General features: G+C 42.2%; 1 protein-coding gene across 3 annotated transcripts in view; it reads right to left on the reverse strand.

Annotated features, from left to right (window-relative positions):
- SLC25A13 (solute carrier family 25 (aspartate/glutamate carrier), member 13) overlaps positions 1-21,786 on the reverse strand; it is an 89,387-nt gene that overhangs the window by 48,783 nt on the left and 18,818 nt on the right. For all 3 annotated transcript variants that reach the window (XM_014940302.1, XM_014940301.1, XM_014940299.1), the window contains 2 exons: positions 17,298-17,440; positions 10,421-10,536 (listed from right to left, as the gene is read on the reverse strand). In XM_014940302.1, the coding sequence (XP_014795788.1) occupies positions 10,421-10,536; positions 17,298-17,440 (259 nt within the window). The remainder of the gene's footprint in view (positions 1-10,420; positions 10,537-17,297; positions 17,441-21,786) is intronic.

Genomic DNA, 21,786 nt, shown 5'->3' on the forward strand with positions numbered 1-21,786 from the left:
CTCCTTAGCTGAGGCCCCAAAATAAAAATTCCAACTCAAGAAAATCAAACATCAAGAAGTGAAAGCAACAGTAATTTCAGACCAAATACAATGTTTAATCATTGGTGTTATAAATGGCAAAGGAACCCACAGCAATGGAACTTAAAAGCTCATCAAGCCAGGAATATAGTAAGGTCTATATCCAGGGTTTTTGCATTTCCTGGTCTATTTTAGAGATGAAAGCCCGTGCAGATGCCTCAGGAGTTGATGTAAGCACAAATACCCCTCTGAGCAGTCCAAGAAGGCGACAACACTTAATTCTTCCTATGACTTGGAAAGTAAAGTCTACCACATCAGTGTAGGTATTTAGTACAACAGCAAGAAACCCCCCTACACTGCTTGATCTTCTCAAAGTCATACTCCATACTGATGCCAAGATGACTTGGTGACTGACACCAGGCACTTTTCTGACAGAGTGCGTGTTCATCTACAAAAATCCCACTGCCCTTGCAAAATTGCTGCATAATTTTTGCAGAGAAGCTGTCATCATCGGCTCTATTTTATGTAGAATTAATATAGAATTAAAATTCTACACATTTTATATATATTATACCTTTACACAATCAAGCAATTTGTGCACGATACAGAAAACCTGTACCAAATCCCTTGAGAAAAAAATGAGATTATCCTGATGATATTGGTAATAGCAACTTCTGTAAAGAACCAAAGAACCTTTGGAAGGCTCCAAAGAGGAAAACAAAAGACAAATGTGAAAATACACGAATCACCAGAAGTGAACGAGAGTTCCCCACGCACCAATAACCTTCCCCAACCCTCCTGGCAGCAACCGACTCTATATTCATCACACTTAAGGCCCTGAAGAGGAACATAGGAGCATTATAGCTACAACTTGGATTAAACGAGACAAAATTAATGCAAAGAGTGTGGAACAGATACTTTAGTATAAAGAGATAAGGTTTTTTAAACCTGAATATGCAAATCTCTGTCATTTCGCTCAGACAAAAGGTGATACCTTTAAAAAATCATGTTTTGTTAATGGTTGAGCACTTCTGTTCGTGCATTTGGAAACAGTTTCATTCCCTTTAAATGGCTGTAATAAAAAGTGCATTTTTTTTTTCAAAGTAATTTAAAATAAATCCTACACAGAAGAAAAGGCAAAGAAGGAAGTCCAGTTGGTCAAATTAAACTATGAGAGCAGCCATTTCACCATCACGACCAGGAACCCCAGCACCTTGCCAGCTGCTCCCCAAGCCCTGACCTAAAGCTCGGTGGAGATGGGAAGAGGATGATTTCCACAGGCTTTGGTCCTCATGGACCACTTGAAACAGCTCCACGTTCTCCGTAAGCTTCCTGACCCTGAGTGCACCACCAGGCTGTGCACCCTCCTTGACACACATACATGTCAAAACCCCTCACCTCATAATATTTTGCATTATCTTGTTCTACTGGAATTGCTGGGGTTTATCCAAGGTTGGCTCCTTTGGTTTGGGTTTTTTGGTTTGGTTGGTTTTTAATTTCCTGTGTGAACTTCAATAAGAGTTTATGTCCATCCTTCTACCATCTGGCACTAAGTGTTCTATAGTGATGACTTTTTATTTTGGAAAACATGTCCCCATCACACCTGCTCCTCGGAGACACAGGACACTGGTTATTCCAAGACCTTGGACTGGGATCTTCATTTATCCCCATCCACCCAGAAGAGGTACCGCCCTCTGGAAGGACATCACTGTCTTCATCTCCCTGCTGCTTTGTCAAGGAAATGGGGTGAAAAAACAAAGCAAGACGAGCAGGAAGGGCTGTACCAGCCACCTTCTCCCACAGGTTAGAAGCCCTGAAATTATACACAAATGCTGGATTTTCACTCTCTTAATTCCTTGCAAAACACGGACCACAACCTATTCTACAACTCTGAAAAAAAGAAAATTAATTTAAAATAAAATAAAATAATTAGGTTCTTTCCTTCTTAAAATATTACAAGTAAAGTATCTGGTAGAACACTCAAACTGAAGCTGGCAGAGTAGAAAGGGAGCACATAATTTGAAGAAAATGGGATCGTATTAAACATCTCAAGAAGGGAGGGGGTGATTTGAAAAAAAGATCGCTCAGGTCAGTGCAATTTATCTACTATTTTAAAACATTCATTCAAAAGGGTGCAAAATCCTCCATCAGTGAACCTGGTCCTTTTAGACTAAGACCAGTTTCACCTGCTTGGGTACAAACACCTAAAAAACCCCGAATTCACTTCTTTTGGTAATTTTGTGTGCACACATGTGCAAGTGGTAGTTTATTTTCTATAAATTTGGAGTAGCGACTCCAAATTCAGAGAAAATCCCCAAAGGCACAAGTAATAATAAAAAGTGGTAATTTTAACCCATTTAACTATGTTGAGCCAGCCCGGCTGTGGGCTAGTGCTGAGCCCTAATGGGCAAGCTGGGCTTTCCACCACTTACCATGAGCCCACCTTGCTGTCGGGTAACCAGAGCTGTGGGATCAAATTCAATGCCCCTGTTTCCACGTGGGCAAGTGAAATCATCCTCCGGACTCATTCCCCTTATCCCTGTCACGGAGATATTAAAAGCCCAGGACTTTCAGGCTGACTCAACAGCTCTATTTGACACCAGCAGGGGCTGATTGCGCCGGAGTTGTCCAGGAACACAAATTTACTCCGCAATTCACACAGTTGTTTCCTGCAGCAGTTTAATACACCAGCCAAAGTGATAAAAGCAAATTTCTGGCTTGATGAAATTATCCTTAAACTTTACACTTTACTTTCCAGTACAGACTCGAGAGCTCTATTTCTTTAACAGCTATTTTGCTTAGATAGATGGTATTAAAAAAAAAAAAAAATCACTTTCTTGCAAAGCATTAACATACATTTTCCCTCACTTAAATACTTCAATTTCAAATGCACCACAAAATGTACTCCCACAACAGTACTGTATTAGTATAAAACTATTTTAGTTCAATTAAAATGTCTAACTATCTACCACCAAACCTACCTAAACTGTAATTTTCACTTTGAGCATTTCCAACATATTCTCAGTTTTGTTTTCTTTTATCAGCTTATCAAATCAGGTCCTGCATTCCAAATGTTGGAAAAAAATAGTCATTAACTGCTAGGTAACAGCAGATTTTCCAATTTAGAAAACTAAATTACACACACTGCAAAATATGTGTATTTTGCTACCTGAAATTTCGCATTAAAATTTGTAATAACAAAACACGTTCCCTAGTTCTTAGGGCCCGCTGGAGTTTTTTTATCTCCTAATCTGTAATTCCAGAACAATTTGAAAAGGGGATGGGGAAGAATTAGAATAAAAATCAAGCGTAACTGCTGCTGCCATGGTTTAAATATATTATGGCGTGGAAGCTTATGGTTCCTCCCCAAATGCTGCCTAGTAATCACCTTGGGGTTTTTTTCCCCGACAGGATACATACAGCTGTAGGAACGATGGCCAACCCTGTTAACCAAAGAGTGACCTCAGAGAGATGAAATTTATTCTCAAACTGGCTTTTTCCCACATTTTCCACACCTTTATTTTTTTTTCTTTTTAAGTATGACAAAGTAGCAGCAGAAAACACCATGTTTTTGGCTTTTTCCCACCTTTTCCACACCTTTATTTTTTTTTTTCTTTTTAAGTATGACAAAGTAGCAGCAGAAAACACCATGTTTTAACCATCTGAGCATATTGGATTCTGGAATTATCCCACCAACTGGACGTAGCTCTCTGTTACCTCTGTCTTTTCAAATTGGAGCCGTTACAGTAAATGGTGCAAATCTACAGTTGGACTTTCATAAAAAGTGGATTTTTGACCCACTGAACTGGAACAGCTTCTGAGCAGGTCTTCTGATCTCAGCAAAGACACAATACCACACCATTCCATGCACATCAATCTGATACTGATGTGCATCTGCATTCAGTTGTTCGGAAAACACTGCTCATGAGTCATTTTAAAAGTTCCAAAAATCAGGGTGGTTCTTGCTGCAGCACAAACAGATGATTTAAAAAAGTGCAAAAGCTCCACACACATTAAAAAATGGATGCCTTCACCATGTTTTTTCACCTCCAGGTGACATACTAACACCTGGAGCACATCAATGGAAAGCAAAAGCTCATGAGATTTGTTGGGCTGCCCTCAGAAAATGGCATTGTTTGACTCAGCACATCTTTGGGCAAAAAAGTGACCTTCCTGCCACAGCCCCGTCACTGCCCCATCCAAACTTCTCAACAAGGACAGAGCAGTCTCACAGGTTAATTTTACGTTAGTGACAGCATCACAGGGAACATGCTCATGCCTTTGTGATTCTTCCCAATCAAAAGCTCCATGACAAGCTTCAAGTTTCACCCAAAATGTCCTCACTTTTTTTACCCTCTCACTTTCCCCCTGCTCTGGTTGATTGTGCTCTCGTCACTTCTAAAAACGATTAATTCCCTTCTTCATGACATATCCATACCCTGTCCCGTTCTCTTGGCCCTGATTTTTGACTGACACACCTGAGCACTGTCACCTCTGCGAAACATTGCAAATACTCCAAAAAAAGCAAGCTCTTTCCAAGAGCACCATCGCTCTCGGCGCTTATGACTCTGGATCCAAACTTGTCTGCTTCTTCTGGCCTCCTTGGATGTAAGGGAAAATGACATTAATTTATATATGGAATATTACATAATTGGCTTACAGTAAAGGTTTCCAACATTTTTCCAAGATGCAAACCCTTAAAAATATTTCTACTTGAGCTGCACATATCTATAATTTCAGTTTACTGGCAACAGCCTTACATTTCTTTATTACCTTTCCTGGCCTCCTTAGAGGTGAGCAACAAACTGCCAGAGCCCAAAGACCACAGGTTTGGAAAGCACTAGGCTCCATAAGGGCCTAAAAAGTAAAATTTACTCTTTTTGCCCTGAATAATAAAAAAAAACCAAACCCAGATCACTTCCACCAAGGTAAACAGAACCTGGCTAAAATAAAATACCACTTTTATTTTCTCCATATAAGATAGCTGGGGGTTGGTGCATGTGCCGTATGCAGAGACGCTGATGATGTTGGGGTTTCTTAGGCTGGAGAGGGGTGGGCTAAAGGAGGACCTTTTGGGTGTCAACAGCTACCGATGAGGAGACGAAGACGCACACTGGAAGGACAAGAGGCAATGGATGCAACATGGGCAATCCCAACGAGACATCAGGAAATTATTCTTCACTGTAACAATGGTCACACCCTGGAAGATGCTCATAGAATCATAGAATGGTTAAAAATGGAAGGGACCTTAAAGATCATCCAGTCCCACCCCCTGCCCTGAGCAGGGACACTTCCCACTACACCAGGTTGCTCCAAGCCCCTCCAACCTGGCCTTGAACCCCTCCAGGGATGGGGCAGCCACGGCTTCTCATAGAGGCTGCAGAGCCTTCATGCTCCAAAATAGATAAAATCCTGATTGGATGTTGACCCTGAGCAACCTGATCTTGATGGTCCTGCAAGGCTTTGAACCAGGTGGCTACCACGGTCCCTTCCAAATTAAACCTCAACTGTTTGATTGTTCCTTGGGTTTTGGTACTGAACAAGAGACATGCTCAGCCTTCAGCCTGGTGTTTGTCAGTAGGAAACTTTGATTTTTTTTAAAAAAGAAAAAAAAAACAGAACAACACAAAAACAACAACAAAGAACAAACTCAAACAAGAAATTTCAGTTTTGGATGACTTAGAAAACTCAATTGTATTTTCTAGACCAAACGAAACACAACTGTGTGAAAGGATGGAGCTTTTCCTAATATTTAAAATGAGAGATTCACTTTGTGACTAAACAGGCTTTGTTTTACTTCAGATGCCTTCAGTCTGCCTGGCTACATAACAGTTTAGTTAAAGGAAAAAACAAAACAAGAAAAACTTGCCCAGTAGGCATATGTCTAGAAATGAAAACTGTATCAAGAAGATTTCAAAAATTGTTTTGAAGAAAATAAATATACTAACAAGTCTACCTTACATCCTCTTTTAATTAAAACTGGCCATTTATTTGTGCAAAATCCAGTACAAACCACAAAAAAACATCAGAGACTAAACAAATTTTTCATGTGAAATGTTGCCGTTGGGACCATCATCTCTAGGCAACTGCCATTTATAAACCACCAAGCCTTTCGGTGTGTAGGTGGGAGCTAACACGGCGCTACACGGTTTCTAACCAATTCCAACCAGCCACGGAAATTTCACTGAGAAATACAGAATATTGTGATTTATTAGAGATCAAAGTTACAGCCTCAACAATTCCTTTTGGTAGTTTGGGTTTGGCTTTTCCTTGCTCTGCATGGTACCAGGCTGGGTATCGCTAAGCCAGGGCTTGTGCAAGGGAAAAACCAGAATTACAGATCCCACGAGAAGAGCCAATTATAAGACTCCTGTAATAATTCTTTGCATATTGGAAAAATATTGGAGCGTTATCGCAGAGGAGAAACTCTGAAGCTCACCATAAAGGCTATTCAAACCTCTGGAAAGAGCCAAGTGCTTTTAGAAAGTTTATAAACAAGTGTTCAGGCAACTCAAGTATCGGATAAGCAAAGAGGAGTGCTAGTAAGATGTATCCTTAATTAATATGCTTATCCAAGAACCGTACTGATATAATTAATACCAGAAGCAGAGCCCCACAATAGCTGCTGTCTACATGTAAATAAAGTTTTGTTTTGAGACAAAAGGAGAACACGTCGCTCCATTCTGTTACGCAAAACAAGCAACAATTTTGGGTTTGGGTTCCCCATTCCCTTCGCATTTCTGCTGGGTTTGGGGGTTGTGTTATGCTGTGCTTTTTCTTTTTTTTTTTTTTTTTAATTAAAGGACTGACTTGTTTTACAGCATACTCACATTTCCCACAGTAGCACAGCACAGCATCCATTTTGAAACAACGTCAGAATGAATTAAAGGACTTTAAAAAAAACCCAAAAACAAACAACAAACACCCAAAGACTAAACCAAGTCTGAGAGCAAGAATTTCTGTCTGGTGGGAAATTCTACTTTAAACCAAATCAGAATGAAAATCTTCAAAGCCAGGTTCAGCACTGGTTGGCAGCAGAGACTGGGGCAATTCCATCTCTTTTCGTGCCTTTCCTTTCTCTGTGAGCAAAAAGCAACGTGGACAACACTCATTTTGCCCTTCACGAGGGCTGTGAGAACTGGGATAAGAAAAGGAAAGTTCCAGTCCCCGGCTATCACCGCTGTGTTATTCACAGCTCAGAACTCTTACCTCCCATCATTTCATTTATCCATCCAAAATTAGAGATGGAGGTTAAGACGACTTAGTTTTTTAAACACTGACATTTTTACCCAACCATCTCGCCTTTCTTTAAACACCATCTAGTAAAGAATTTCAAAGGGCTCTGCTTCTTTAATGAGGCATTAAAATACAGTCATACGACAAAAAAGCAACTCTACTAAGTCTCTTAAACCCCTGGACTTACATTATCAGCTTTTATGTGCCTGTCAACACTCAACAGTAAGAAGCAATGGTTTGCTCTTTGCCTGGAATTTAAAAGCCAGCGAAACTTCCTCCCACTTTCCTGCTGAGAGCTTTAACTCCTTGCAAACTGTCAAAGCTTTGACACTTCAGCAGCAGATAAATCTGGGACACGATGCCACAGCCAGGTGTAGTCTCAGTCAGCCACTGCCCACTGATTTACTGGTGGCCATTTCACTCGCCTGGAAAAGCAATAAATTCAGAAATTCTTCTCACCCCCCTGCCCCCGGCCACGTACCCACACTGCTGCCAGATCAGCCCCTTTAACCAGCTCCATGACGGAACCAGGCACCCTTAACTTCCAACTTGAAATAAATTAAAACATTTAAAATCATAGAGATGTCAACATACGGCTAAAATGCGAAGGTGTTTCCATCCCAGAAGCTTAAAGTAAGAGAGCAGCATTTTTCAAGAAAAGGAAGTGCAAAGTATTAAATAGTGGTACTTCTTTACCCAGAACATTTCTCTAAATGCCCACAGCCTGGATGTAGGATTCAGTGTAAAAGCTCATTGCTGCAAAGCCCATTATTAATCTGTTTTACAAAGGTGCCAAGCTAAGTGCACCCGGGGAAGAATAAGATTTAGATGATTTGCTTAGTAGAAAATGCAAAGTTCACGTCTGTGAAGCCCTGCATTCTATTTGGTATAATCTAAAATATTTATACCTTTATCTCCCTGTACAGAAAAAACAATGACTGCCCAGAAAAGCCAAGCTGTTTCTTTACAAAAATAAAATGAGATACAGACTTATAATGGGATCCTTGAGATACTACACTTAACAGCAGCAGAGTGAAAAATGATCCTTTCCCTTTTCTTCTCTTCCTTTCACACTGTAATTCCACAGTACACAAAACCCCTATTTAAGTCTCCTAACCTTGATAAGGACTTGATCCCACTCCCATTCAAGTCAATGGAAAAAGATCTCATAATTAACCTCAAAGACTCATGACTGAGGCTCTGAGCGGCAAAGTTGCAGGATGTTATTGTAATAATTTAGTCAGGAAAATATTAGGATTTTTTTCTTTCATACTAGGAGGGGAAAAAAGCTTTTTTTTTTATTAGGATAGAAAATAGAAACTAGCTTTCTTCAAAGGTCACCTGTTTCTGCTGAGAAGGCACACCACCAAGCCAGCCCTCGCATCCTCCTCACCCCAGGTGCTGCCAGGGGGGCAGCCCCAAGGTACCACACGGGAGTCACAAACCCATTTGTCCTTTCAAAGGGGGAGAGGAAGGAAATGTTAAAAAAAAAAGCCATCTGAGGTTCTGCCAACGTTGGCACGTCTCCTCTTCCAAATACCTTAACTACAGCCTGGCACAGGAGTTTCTCTCATCGCTAGGACGTCAATGGGCTCCAAATGCCAAACAAATCCCTTGACTCACGGTGTCAAACCCCAGCAACGAAAATACCAACAGGAACGCCAAGAGTTAAAAAGTTAAGTGGGGCTGATTCAGCCTTCACATCAAACGACTGCCAGGTTCTTCCGAGATTATTAACGAGCTGCTCCAAGCAACCTGGGGGGGGGGAGGTGGGGGCTCTGACGCAGACAAGAACCTGCACATCACAGGCATTCCAGGAACCCCGTTTGTCTGCGCTGCAACAAAACCTCTGCAAAATATGCCTGGCCTCCCCATTTCAGAGCCTGTGGGCTCTCCCTGCCTCCCTGTCCACGCACCAGACTGTCAGGCACAAAATACTTCCTTCAGCCAGGTTCTGATCAGCAGAGCTTTTTTTCCCCCGAAATTCTTTCAAATCTCTTAGCATCCGTAGTAATTTTTTTTAAAAAGCCGTTCCAGCAGGTAATGCTGCACACAAAAGGCACATCTTTCACAACCTCAACAAACAACCCAAAATAATGAAAAACTGAAGCAGACACAAGGCTTTTCGCTGGCCGCAACTTCAAATAGGGATTTTTGGAGGCAGTAGAAGGAATACAATGATGCTGCAAGCAACAGTACCGGGATCTTCTCAGTTCAAATGGAAAGGGAAGGGCTTTTTTAATCTGAGAATAAACCATGTGTGGGGAATAAAAGCAAAAAACAAAGGACGTGTGAACTGTACATTTTGGAAAGACAAAGAGTCAATGTCATCCAACTTTCCTTTTATTTAAAATCGTTTAACAACCAGTTAATAAAACTTGAGACATTTGGATAACCACATCCAAACGCAGCAGATGACAAATAGCAATTTTATCCAATGTAGGAATTTAGGCAGAAAAAAATCCCCCCCACACTTTTTGAAGCGCAAGCTCAATGTCTGAAGTTATTCAAAACTGCTAATTTCTGAATCCTTTGAGACAGCACAGCCCTCACCCTCAGGCAGGTGGCAGACAGTCCTGCAGATAACAAAAGCTGGCTCTATGGTATCTAGAAAGAAACAGGCCCCATAATCAAGTTTCAAACTGGCTTGAGTATTTCCCGTATTGTCAGTGCAAACACCACACCTCCTGAATTTTCAGGGAGGAGGCAGGTGGGAGGCTGGTAATAATGGATTTATTACTGTAAAATCTCACAGAAGAAATTTTTAAGCCTTAAAAGGAAGCCAGCTTGAAATATAGCCAATTTAAACAAAAAATAATTCAGGGTAATTTCAGGCTCCACATTCACCCAAGTCTCCTGGCAACTTTCTTGCGGTTTTACAATCATTTCCTAGGGTCACCTTTCACTGCTGCTCTGAAGACCTGCACGAGCATGTTGGGGAAGAGAAAAAGCCAAGAGACCAGCTCTCCAGAGAAAACCATCATCATGAAGATGACCCTGAGCTTGACTCCATATTGTGCTCGTGTAAATGACTACAAAACTTGGCCAGAAAGTTGCTTGGCACTTGTGTGGTTCTGCCACCCGTCACCGTGTTCCCTACAGCAACTGGAGGTGAAATAGAGTAGGGATTTTTAAATTAAGAGTGTACATTTAAGAACAGCCTTACCAAAAGTAACTTCTCCTTTGCCAGTCTTGTCAAACAGCTGAAAGGCAACTATGAACAACGCATCTGGAGCACACAGGACTGATTCAAATGCCACAAACTCTTGGAAGGATATCAACCTGAGGGATGAAAGAAAAGGCAAGAGCTATGAAACCATGTGCTTGCAGAACACTGAAATACAATGTGTCATAGATTATATGAAAGAAATAAGATCACAAACAAAATGTGTACAAGATGTTATCAACAGGGATTAAAATTTATCCTAAAATGCCCTATCACCAACGCTGTCAGGAGGCCTGGATGGAAAAGACTTTGCTGAACAAGGAACTATTGCTCTTGGTAAGTCATAGAATAGAATAGAAGTCACAGCAGAACATCAAATAAGGAAAGAGGTCAGCGTGGCTACTCACCTTGGCTTTAATGTCTAACTTGGGGGGGTTCAGCCTGGAGAAGAGAAGGCTCCGGGGAGACCTTAGAGACCCTTCCAGTCCCTCAAAGGGCTCCAGGAGAGATGGGGAAGGACTCTTGGTCAGGGCGGGGAGCCATAGGACAAGGGGGAATGGTTTGACACTGAAAGAGGGGAGATGGAGCTGAGATGTGGGGAAGAACTTGTTTGGTGTGAGGGTGGTGAGAGCCTGGCCCAGGCTGCCCAGAGAAGCTGTGGCTGCCCCATCCCTGGAGGGGTTCAAGGGCAGGTTGGAGGGGGCTTGGAGCACCCTGGTCTGGTGGGAGGTGTCCCTGCCCAGGGCAGGGGGTGGCACTGGGGGGGCTTTAAGATCCCTATGCAAGCACAGTAGCAGAGCTCAGATAAAAGCTGAGGTGCCCTTCCTTAAGGTAGTTAATACGCTGAAATAGATAATTAGACAACTTGGCATTGTTTCCAGCAGTAGATTTGATAGAGCAAAGACCCCGAGCAGTTCTCATTTCTCTGAGTCACGCCCAAGAGTTCAACTGGAGATCAAAAACTCCCATTCTCAAAGAGGCAAAGGCCAACCATTCTTCTGGTTTGCTACTTCTTTAATGTCTTGGTTGCAGAGTTTAAAATCATCTTCAAATACGTGGTTGTGGGGCAGTGGCAGCCCAGGAGGTTCTCGACTGCCCTCTCTCAAGGCTGCTTTCTGTCAGTGCAGCGGGCACAGAGCTTTAATGGGATCACATGGCAGAGATTTATTTTTGAGAAGCACAAAATTCAGCGTAACAAATGTCAAGAAACGCACACAAAAAAATAATTGTGGGGTTTTTTTATATTAGAAACTAACTTAGGGCTTGGACTCAACATGACACTGCAGTCCCTTCAATGAAAACTTCCAGTTGGTACACGACAGCAGTGAAGAACAAAGTGAACAGGTTGGAAAAGACATTCTTTCCATCAAGTTATGACGACCCATGACTATACAGCAATTTCCAGTCACCCTGTCTCAAGGGAATGAATTTCAAGTCACAGAGAAGCACGCTCGCTGCTCAGCAGCAGCAAAACAGCCACGGGGGAACAGAAGCCCATTTCTGTGAAGAACATGAAAACGTGAGATGAACAAAAGAGGACATTTTAGAAAGAGTATGGCAGGGAGAAGGTCAAAAAACTGTTCTGCTTTACCTCCCTCAATATATAGGCACTAAATAAAAGAAAGCATATATAGAGTCAGTAATAGACTAACAAATAATTAGCTCTGGGAACTTGCTCCCATAGGTCATTATGTAGTGGGAGAAATAAATAAAAAGAAACCTCCTCAGGTATTCTTAATATTAAACTCATTAAACTCACAACTGATAATGCCAGTGACCACGGAAGCATGCTGTAAGGGCCAGTTTCTCACACATAAAGTCGTGTATTTTAAGCTCCTGGGGAGCTCTGGGTGCTCCCCACTGTTGGAGACACAACACGCAGAATCTCAGCCTTTAAAAGAAAACTTCCACCTCTCCTAAGCCAAAAGAAATTTTTAAAAACACAACGTTTCCTTCAGTTTTAAACCAATATATCACAACCTGCTTAGTTCTGCATTTATGCAGATTTATTGTTACTCTGTGACTTACAGGCTGTAAAAGCTCATTATTCTCCATTACTGCTGGTTACACATCTGACAACTTCCACAACAGCAAACAGGTACAAAGCCTGGAATTCTGCTGTCCCAAAGATTGCAAAGCCCCCACGTAGAAATAACAAAATAGACAGGAGGCAACAAGACTCTATAATGGGATTGTTTAGAATTAAAAACGTAAAATCTCTGCCAGCACCATTTTGATAAAGCCATTTTTTTTCTGTGAAACAGCCACCAGAATATGTCCTTACCAACAGATCCCAACACGGGGGGGAGAGCACATAAAAGAAATACAGCACCTAGACCTGCAGAATCCCAGCACCACGCTAAGAATATACTCTGTCTTCCTCTATTCTATATTCTCAGACCTGGATTTGATTAAACCTCCATGTATTAGCACTGCTACAAGATTTTATACTGGCAGAAGCATTCTTTGTCAGCGCTGGCAAGTAATAAACCCCCTTAATAAGTCAGAGAGAGGTTCTTAAAATAACCCCGTATCCATTTTAAAAAACAATTATTCATATTACTAGGAAGATTAAAAGTGTACAAATTGTGTGGTTCTAGCCAGAATGTTAAAGAAGAGACATTAATATCTGCTGTGCCAGCTGAATTCAAATTAACCCAATTTTTACATGTTAATTAAACCAGCTATTTTCTTCTTATTGTATTTTTGCTCCCTAAGTAGACTAGCCTGCTAGTGATTCCCAACAGATCTATTCTAACAACAATGACGTATTCATTTACTTCTATTATGACCGTACAATACAGTAACTGAGCAGTAATTTTTCACAGTCAATTACACGTGTGATTCTTAATGCTTAAAGATGCTGAAATAATGTGTACTACATAGCCATATGCTCACTTCTCTGTGCTGCACAAGGGTAGTTGCCTGGGTAACACATTTTCTCTCTGGTTTAGCATCACCCTTTTGGGTTTAGCGTAACCCTTGGCTGAATATCATTAGGTGTCATTAAACAGCACATATTAACATGGACTTCAATATACTACTTAAGAGTTAATTTATCTACCTAAACAAATGCTCATTTATGTTACAAAAGCAGAAAAAAAAGCCCAGTGATTTTAACAGTGATTTCCCCTTTAACAAAGAGAGGAAGCTGAAATGTTTACAAGATTTTACTTCAAGATACCCTACGGACTGGTCACAGCCTTCCTTCACCTTCACATCCTCATCATCGGAGCTAATACTGCATCATTTATTCAGGAAGGCTGAATTTTTGGCATTTTAAAAACAAATACCCAAGAGCTACAGTCTCAACACAACAACTGGATACGGTGGAGCAAAACCCACTATTTTCCACTCCCTGCTTTCTCCCAGGCTGCTTCTTCTGGTGCTCACATGGGTGGTACCTGGGCACCAGGGAGACACGACGCTTTCCCACCAGAGCAAGCCCACGTGTCGCCATGCAAAGGGAATAAAAGCCATCACCCACTGTAATAACACACACAAATGCAATGATGAGGAGGTTTCTTCAGAAATCAATGCATATGTTTTTACTGTATCAGCAATTTAAGCATGATAACATAATGGGACACAAATTGAAGCTACATCTATTATTTTATGCTGCAACCTGGGTAAACTAAGTATAGGGTAAATTGGTGCATTAGAGGATAAATTTATATCCAATAATAATGGAAATGCTGGCATTTCCAAGTGTTATTTTTGAATAGTTTGTCCTTTCTAAAAATAAAGCATACAGTATTTCTCAGTAAAGTGTTAGTTACTACAGTCCAAACAGACATCCACAGTAAATACTTATTTTGTTAGACAGATGTTTAAAAGTACAACAAAAGACTGAAAAACAATACATTACAACAGGCAGGATGGAAAATGCCCGGCCTGTTGCTGACAGGCCTTGAGAAAGCCACTGTATTTTCAGGGAATTTCTGATCCACCTGAAGCCAAGTGAAGCATTTTTTGGAACTAAAATTAGGAACAAGAAGCTTAAGGCCAGGAACCAGCCAAGGCTCTTAAGCCTGTTTCATACAAGCTACAGCCACGTGATATAATACTTTTAAAAAATCTGTGTTATTACCAATTGACTACTTTGCAAGGCTTCTCTGGCCATTGGCAAGAAAAACATCTCCTTTTCTTAAAGTAAACTTTAAAAAGATGCCTTTGTAAGAATCATAGAATGGTGTGGGTTGGAAGGGACCTTAAAGCCCATCCAGTGCCACCCCCTGCCCTGGGCAGGGACACCTCCCACCACACCAGGTTGCTCCAAGCCCCCTCCAACCTGGCCTTGAACCCCTCCAGGGATGGGGCATCCACAGCTTCTCTGGGCAACCTGGGCCAGGCTCTCACCACCCTCACACCAAACAAGTTCTTCCTCACATCCCATCAAAATCTAGCACACCTTCAAATAACCCCATGCCATGACTTAAGACAGAAGCAAAACTTGCTCCCATGGCAACAGAGATTCATTAAATGACAGTTTGCCTTAAGAGGTCTCATACCTCTGTCACACCACCAGCAGCTCCTGCAGACACCCTCAAATCCTTACCCTCTGGTAATGCAGGAATCGTGCTAGAGCTACACGAGAGATTTTTTTCCACAGCAACCTCAGTGAGACTGCACGTAGGATCTACTGTTCCTTACACTTCACACTCAGGACCTTCTTCAGCCCTGAGGGAAGCAACTCTTTGCCCGTTTATTTGCTCTGCTCATGAGCTAGAAGCTCTTTTGCCGTCTGTCTTTCACCCGAGTGACTTACCCATTTTAGTATTTCTCATGGATTACACTTGGTACCTACACCTAACTTACTCCCCAAAATCAAAAGGAATTAAAAAGCATTTAAAAAAGTGCTAGAAACAACCCCAGTGCTTCTGGACTCAGACTCTTAGTGAAGAGGAAGGAATTAAAAAGCATTTTAAAAAAGTGTTAGAAACAACCCCGGTGCTTCTGGACTCAGACTCTTAGTGAAGAGTGGTCACACCAGTCATGAAGAACAGATGATTCTTCAGAACAAAGCAGGGATCCAAGAGACAGATAAATTCTTCTAGAAATATTTCTAAGGATATTTGCAGAAACGCACTACTTTAAGGCACTAACACTATAAAAAAATTAACTTGTCATTGCTCTTGCAAGCTGCCTTCTATTTTCTGCTAGAAATAAAGCCAAACTATTGAAAAAACTTTCATGAGCTTAAACACGTCAGTTTCTAAGCAATGACCAGCCTGTTAAAAATGAACACTCACAAAAGCAGTTTTGTGCTTCCCTTTAAAACGAGGAGTTCTGGACTGCCAAGTTGGAAAGAATTCTATAGAAGAATAGTAGCTCCTATTGCTTTCCCTCGGAGATTTCATTCCAGGAACCAACGAGCGACTGACCCTCACTTCAGACAATCACCCTGCAAATTCCTTTACACATTGCTAGAACAAGGGACAAATGCCTGGGCACGCGGCAAAAACACTACAGTGCCAGGTTTGAGAGGGATGGATGGCAATCACCTCCTCAGCCTTCTCTGTTCTTTCACATATGAGCACAGAGGCTAAACAGGACGACAGCCTAAACCCCAGAGAGACTCTCCCCAGTCGTGTTAGGGACACGCAGTCCCCTGTCACTGCAGAGTCCAGACTGAAGGAACGATCCTCACCGGCGGCAGAAAGCAGCAATTAGAAGCCCCAAATACCACACCGCAAACCTCCTACAGGATCACGCCAAGTTATGAAATCCCAACTCGTCAACAAGTTCACGTAAGCTCCATTCTGCTCCTCCTGACGCCAGCTTCTGCTTGTGAGGCAGATCCAAATCACGAGGTATGGATTATACCCTCAATCTCCTTATTACAAAATACATGTGAAGCTGCGCAATTTGGAAAATGCCATTTTTCGCAGGCACCAAACCAAAGGGAAGGAATCTGATAAATGTTTTAACGTTTTCAGTCAAACGCCATCTGAAGCCACTGCTTTCTGGCTGCCATCAGGCTGGTGTCACCAACACAGCCTTTTACACAAGTCTTTTACCAGGGGTAACAATCATCACATTAACTCATCTGCAAGGTCTAAGGTGTCCAATACATGGCACTGGCTGAGCAGGAAAGAGAGAGCACAGGAAAGACAGCAAAGGTTCCCAGTTCCCTAGGAAGCCTGCATTCTCTACTCATGCTTTATTTATCTCACATTTTACTCCCTGCAACCACCAATGTGAGTCACGCCTGAAGTTTGCTGGTTTCTAAAAATGCCACAACTCCAGACTTTAAGTCCATAGCTACTTATTCTGAAAGTTTCTCTATAGATACTTTAAAGGCAGAGTTAAAAAAAAAATAAAAAAAGCATTCATACGGGTGAAGAGGCAGCCTGCCTGGGCAAGTACCAAAAGCAGAAGCTGGGATTTCATTGAAGAACGGGGGAGGCAGACTGAGGGGTGGCTAATCTTGCCTATTGGCAAAGTCAGCCTTTCAAATGCAAACCATGTGCACCCAACCTCACCCCTGTCTTCCCAAAGCGGCTCCCTAAAGACCTTCCTTGCTCCTCCTCCCTCTTAAGGGAAAAAAAACAGTGGCAAAAATTTTAAGCGCTAGTGGGGGCACTTTTTTTTTTTTTCTATGATCTCTTCCTACACCATCTAAACTTATTTGGGATTGCTATTTGAATGTGTTTGTGACAGATGAAAAGTAAACAGAGACAGAAAGACTCAGGGAAGGAAAGAAAAAGCAGGAGCCAGGGGAGCCAGCCAACAAACATGAAAGGGTCAACGGATTAAAAATAAATAGCAGACAGAAGACGGTTTGCTCAGCTAAATGGTACCTGCAGGCCAAAACATTGTTTCTGCTCTTTCCACTTACATGATAAAAAAAGAAAACACAAAACACCCCACTTACCCATCCTTTGTCTGGTCCACCACTCCTGCCAGGAGCTGCACCGTGTTCGCGTTGGGCACACCATCACCAATTATCTTCAGGTACCGTGTGACAAAGTCATTGGGGGACATGAAGAACTCGCCATTCTTCTCCACACTGGCATACTGTTAAATGAACACAACATTTAGTGCCTCAAATACACCCTTCTCCAGGCATTTCTTACCACCACCCAAAGGTTCCAATCCAGAGCAGGGTTACACTACAGCAGATGACAGTTCTGCTTTGAAGAACCCACAGCCTCCACCCAAACAAGAGAGGATGACTGGGGAGTGCTCCAGCTGATGAGCTTCCCAGCCAGAAAACTGCCAGATATATCCTTTTTTTTTGTTTATCATGTCAACAGATTCCCCATGGGAGTCTAGAAATGCTCCAGTACTGAATGGTTTTTTGAAGCAGAACAAGAATTTGATGCTCAGGGGCCTGGAGCTCCCCTGCTGTGGGGACAAGCTGAGAGAGTTGGGCTTGTTCAGCCTGGAGAAGAGAAGGCTCCAGGGAGACCTTAGAACCCCTTCCAGTCCCTCAAGGGGCTCCAGGAGAGATGGGGAGGGACTCTGGATCAGGGAGGGGAGCCATAGGACAAGGGGGAAGGGTTTGACACTGAAAGAGGGGAGATGGAGCTGAGATGTGGGGAAGAACTTCTTTGCTGTGAGGGTGGTGAGAGCCTGGCCCAGGTTGGCCAGAGAAGCTGTGGCTGCCCCATCCCTGGAGGGGTTCAAGGGCAGGTTGGAGGGGGCTTGGAGCAACGTGGTGTGGTGGGAGGTGTCCCTGCCCAGGGCAGGGGGTGGCACTGGATGATCTTTAAGGTTCCTTCCAACCTAAACCATTCTATGGTTCTATGATTCTAAGAAGAACACATGCATTTGCAAAATGCCATCTCAGGCCCACTGAAACCCCGACAGCAATGGGACACTCCAGCATATCTTATTTATCTGAAATGACTCTTTGTGTAGCTGTTCTGCTGTGGGATGAGCGAGCAGGTTTAACCAATGCAGTGACACTGCAGTTCTAGAGGAGTAAACGGTCCCACAGGAGTGTCCACCTGGGGGTGCTGGTTTGTAGGAGCTTCACCCCATCACCTGCAGCCAGGGCTGGTCCCTACGTAAAGGAGGAGCTACGGATACTTCTCCTCGGTTGAACTGCTCAAAGGAGGCCAGTAAGTAAAGGAGGAGCTACGGATACTCCTCCTCGGTTGAACTGCTCAAAGGAGGCCAGAAAATAGCATTTGCATAAAAATGTAACAGAAAACAAGATCTTTGACAGCTCAACCCACTGCAGGAAGAAGCAAAGAAGTCCCACCAGCACACATTACTCCTGCCTTATCCCAGAGTTACTGTCACATTGCTCCAGAAAACAGCTATCCACAAGCACATTTGCACCCAAGGGAAGCTTCCAGTAACATGTTGCATACCAAGGGAAAGGAATATTAAAATATTTTGAAGATAATGTGTAAATAAATCAAATTGCCTTTGTTACCATCCTTCCCCTGATTCCTCAGTAATCCCTCAAAGTTTAAAGCCCGCATTTTCTGTAAAAGGGTAAACTTGAAACCAACCCTAAAAGCGTTTTTTAAGGAAAGGAAAAGGATAAGGACAATAATTAGGAGGAAAAAATCTCAGGCATCATTTCCAGAATCATGTGTTAGCTTTAAGGGAAACAGGTCTGTCTTGGGATAACAAATGTGTGCTGAGAACAGGAAAGCAACTATTAATTTCTTATTTTTCCGAAGGCAAGGTAGGATGATAAACCATCGCTGCAGCTCCCCACAGAGCATTATCCACACTCAAGTAATAAATAAATTAGATGCCTATTGCTATTTTGTGGCGTACTTCAAAGAGACATGTTTTTATTTTCCATCGCTCTGGGAAGCAAACTCCCAATATTTATTTGCCGGAGCCACGTCGGTGGCTGCAGAGCTCCGTTATACCTGCTGCAGGCACACAACTCTCAGAGGGATGCCAAAGTCTAACAGTAAAGTAGATTATTTCCTTCTAGTGCTGGATAAATACAGTCTTCAGGTACAGCAATACCTCTGAGAAACAAAGCTTCACAGAAGCAAGCCCAAACAAAACCTAACTTGCTTTGGCATCCATGTATTGGATAGCATTTAAGGATTCTTATTTCAATAGAGGCTGTTCATGAGGCGAGCCTTCTCGTGGATACACCGCCCGGAATTCTCAATTGTCTACTTTTATAACAACTACCAGATCAATTGATTTCAATGTCATCATTTGCAGGGAGACAGAATCTTTCAGAATCCCAGCCTCGGAAACTTTTAACACAGCTGCTATCGAGAAACAAATCAAATAAGTCAGACAGCCTGTGCTTCTCTATTTCTTTTTTTTCTTTTTTTTTTTCTTTCCATGCGGGCTAACCCCCCGCTAGGGCACTCAATAACAGAAAACAGCACAAGGTTTCGGTGTCCCCCTGTTTCTTGTCATTGTGATTTACTCGACTGGATTTGAAATCCAATCACGTCCTCTATACTACATATAGAAAATGACCTTGGAAAAATGTCAGCTTGATCACTTTGACGAAAATCTACTCTCTTAGGGGTTATGGTAGAAGACTTAGAAAAAGTAGAGTTACTCTTGGAAATTATCATAACAAAAAGAGAAAAACATCAATTCTATTGGTTTGGGAGGAGAGACGTTTAAAAAAAATTGGTTCTTTACAATTGTATTTTTCCCCAGTTTGGCAATTATACCCACAGAGAATTTGATATTATACAATAGTACTTAATGGCTTTTTGGTAACTTATTTACATACATTTTAGAGAGTCAAGTATTAACCAGTTCAACCCCATTTTAAATAAGATTTGCAAACATTTTATTGGGGTTTTGATGTATTAAATATGCTAAAAATTGACTGTAATCAGCTATATTTAAACTGGTAGCTTCATATTCATTTCTACACAGTGAGTACTATTCCTACCTGGAAATCATATTTGTTAATTCTCAACCGATGTAGAAAGAATGCCCGTCAAGTTACTTTATAAGTGAAGATCCCACAATATGCAAAAGCAACTGTACTGGTCTCCCCACTTACAATCACCTCAAGCAGCTTAATTAACGCTGTGGCCATCACGCAAAACAAGGGACCACACTCACTCATCCTTCTCCCTTCTCAGTAGCAAGGGGCACGACAATCTCTGCATTACACTGAATGAAATGTTTAGCTCCTATTTCATTACTCTGCTTTATTAAGACCCCTTCTTTTCAGTACAAGGGGAGGCAGAGAAGGAAGAAGAAGGAGCTGGAGATGGTATTTAGTGTGCTTGTCTCTGCTGTGTTTATTCCCTTCCCCAACACTACCACCCTCTCAGGTCAGTGGTCTACTCCCCCTCCGCCCTTCCTCCTGCCTTGCTCCTCTTCCTCAAGCATTTATCTCTGATAATCACATTATCCAACTCTTTTTCAAGAGTCTTTTTCCTCTCCTGACAGACACAAGTTCCAGGACTTAATAAGTTAAATTCTGGCTTTCTCAACTGAAAATCTGATTTCAGAGCTATAAATACTGACAGTATATGATAAAACTATAAATACTGGCAATATACATAGTGACACCTACACATACTGGTAATAATAGCTCACAAGGGACAATGGAAAACAGGCAAAGAAGTGCACGGAGAGTAGGGCACGATGCAGGAGAGAGGGAAGGTGGAGGAGGAACTGGGAAACACATGAGCTCCCTCAGGCACCCAACACTTTCACAAAAATAATGCAGATAAAACAATTCCCTGCAGCACCATGGCACCTACCTCACCGATACTCTCCAGACCCCCCAATTTCTGTGCTCTTTTTTCATATCAGAGTACCAAACCAATGCAGAGACTGAACTAATAAATCTTAGGAAGCTTAGAAGCCCCTCTTTCAGTTGAAAACCATTCTCTCTTGTCCTACGGCTCCCCTCCCTGATCCAGAGTCCCTCCCCATCTCTCCTGGAGCCACTTGAGGGACTGGAAGGGGCTCCAAGGTCTCCCCGGAGCCTTCTCTTCTCCAGCTGAACCCCCACAACTCCCTCAGTCTGGAAGAGTCCCTTCCCATCTCTCCTGTAGGCCCCCTTTAAGTATTGGAAGGCTGCTATAAACTATATAAATAGCTATTTAAATTTAGGAAATGGTTCAAAGAAAGCCAATTTCCAACAAAACACTAAAGCACACTTCTTTTAAGTCCACAAGCAAGTACATGAGTCATTTCTTTACTTGCAGATGTCTATGGCAGGCCAACACAGAAGGAATTTTAGTTAAACAAGAAATACGGCCACCACTTTGCAAGGTGATCTTCCCAACATCTCTACAAACTGAGGTGTCCCTGAAGGAAGGAAGGAAGCAAGGATGGGAGAAGAAAAATTTTCCAAATGGTCTAACAGCAAGGTGTCTCCACCAACGTTTTACCATGGGTAGGAACAATATTGGAACTCCCACCACATTCTCCGAACAATGCGGGTTTTT

Source organism: Calidris pugnax, unplaced genomic scaffold, assembly GCF_001431845.1.
Source record: "Calidris pugnax isolate Ruff unplaced genomic scaffold, ASM143184v1 scaffold76, whole genome shotgun sequence".
In the NCBI taxonomy this organism is placed as follows: domain Eukaryota; kingdom Metazoa; phylum Chordata; class Aves; order Charadriiformes; family Scolopacidae; genus Calidris; species Calidris pugnax.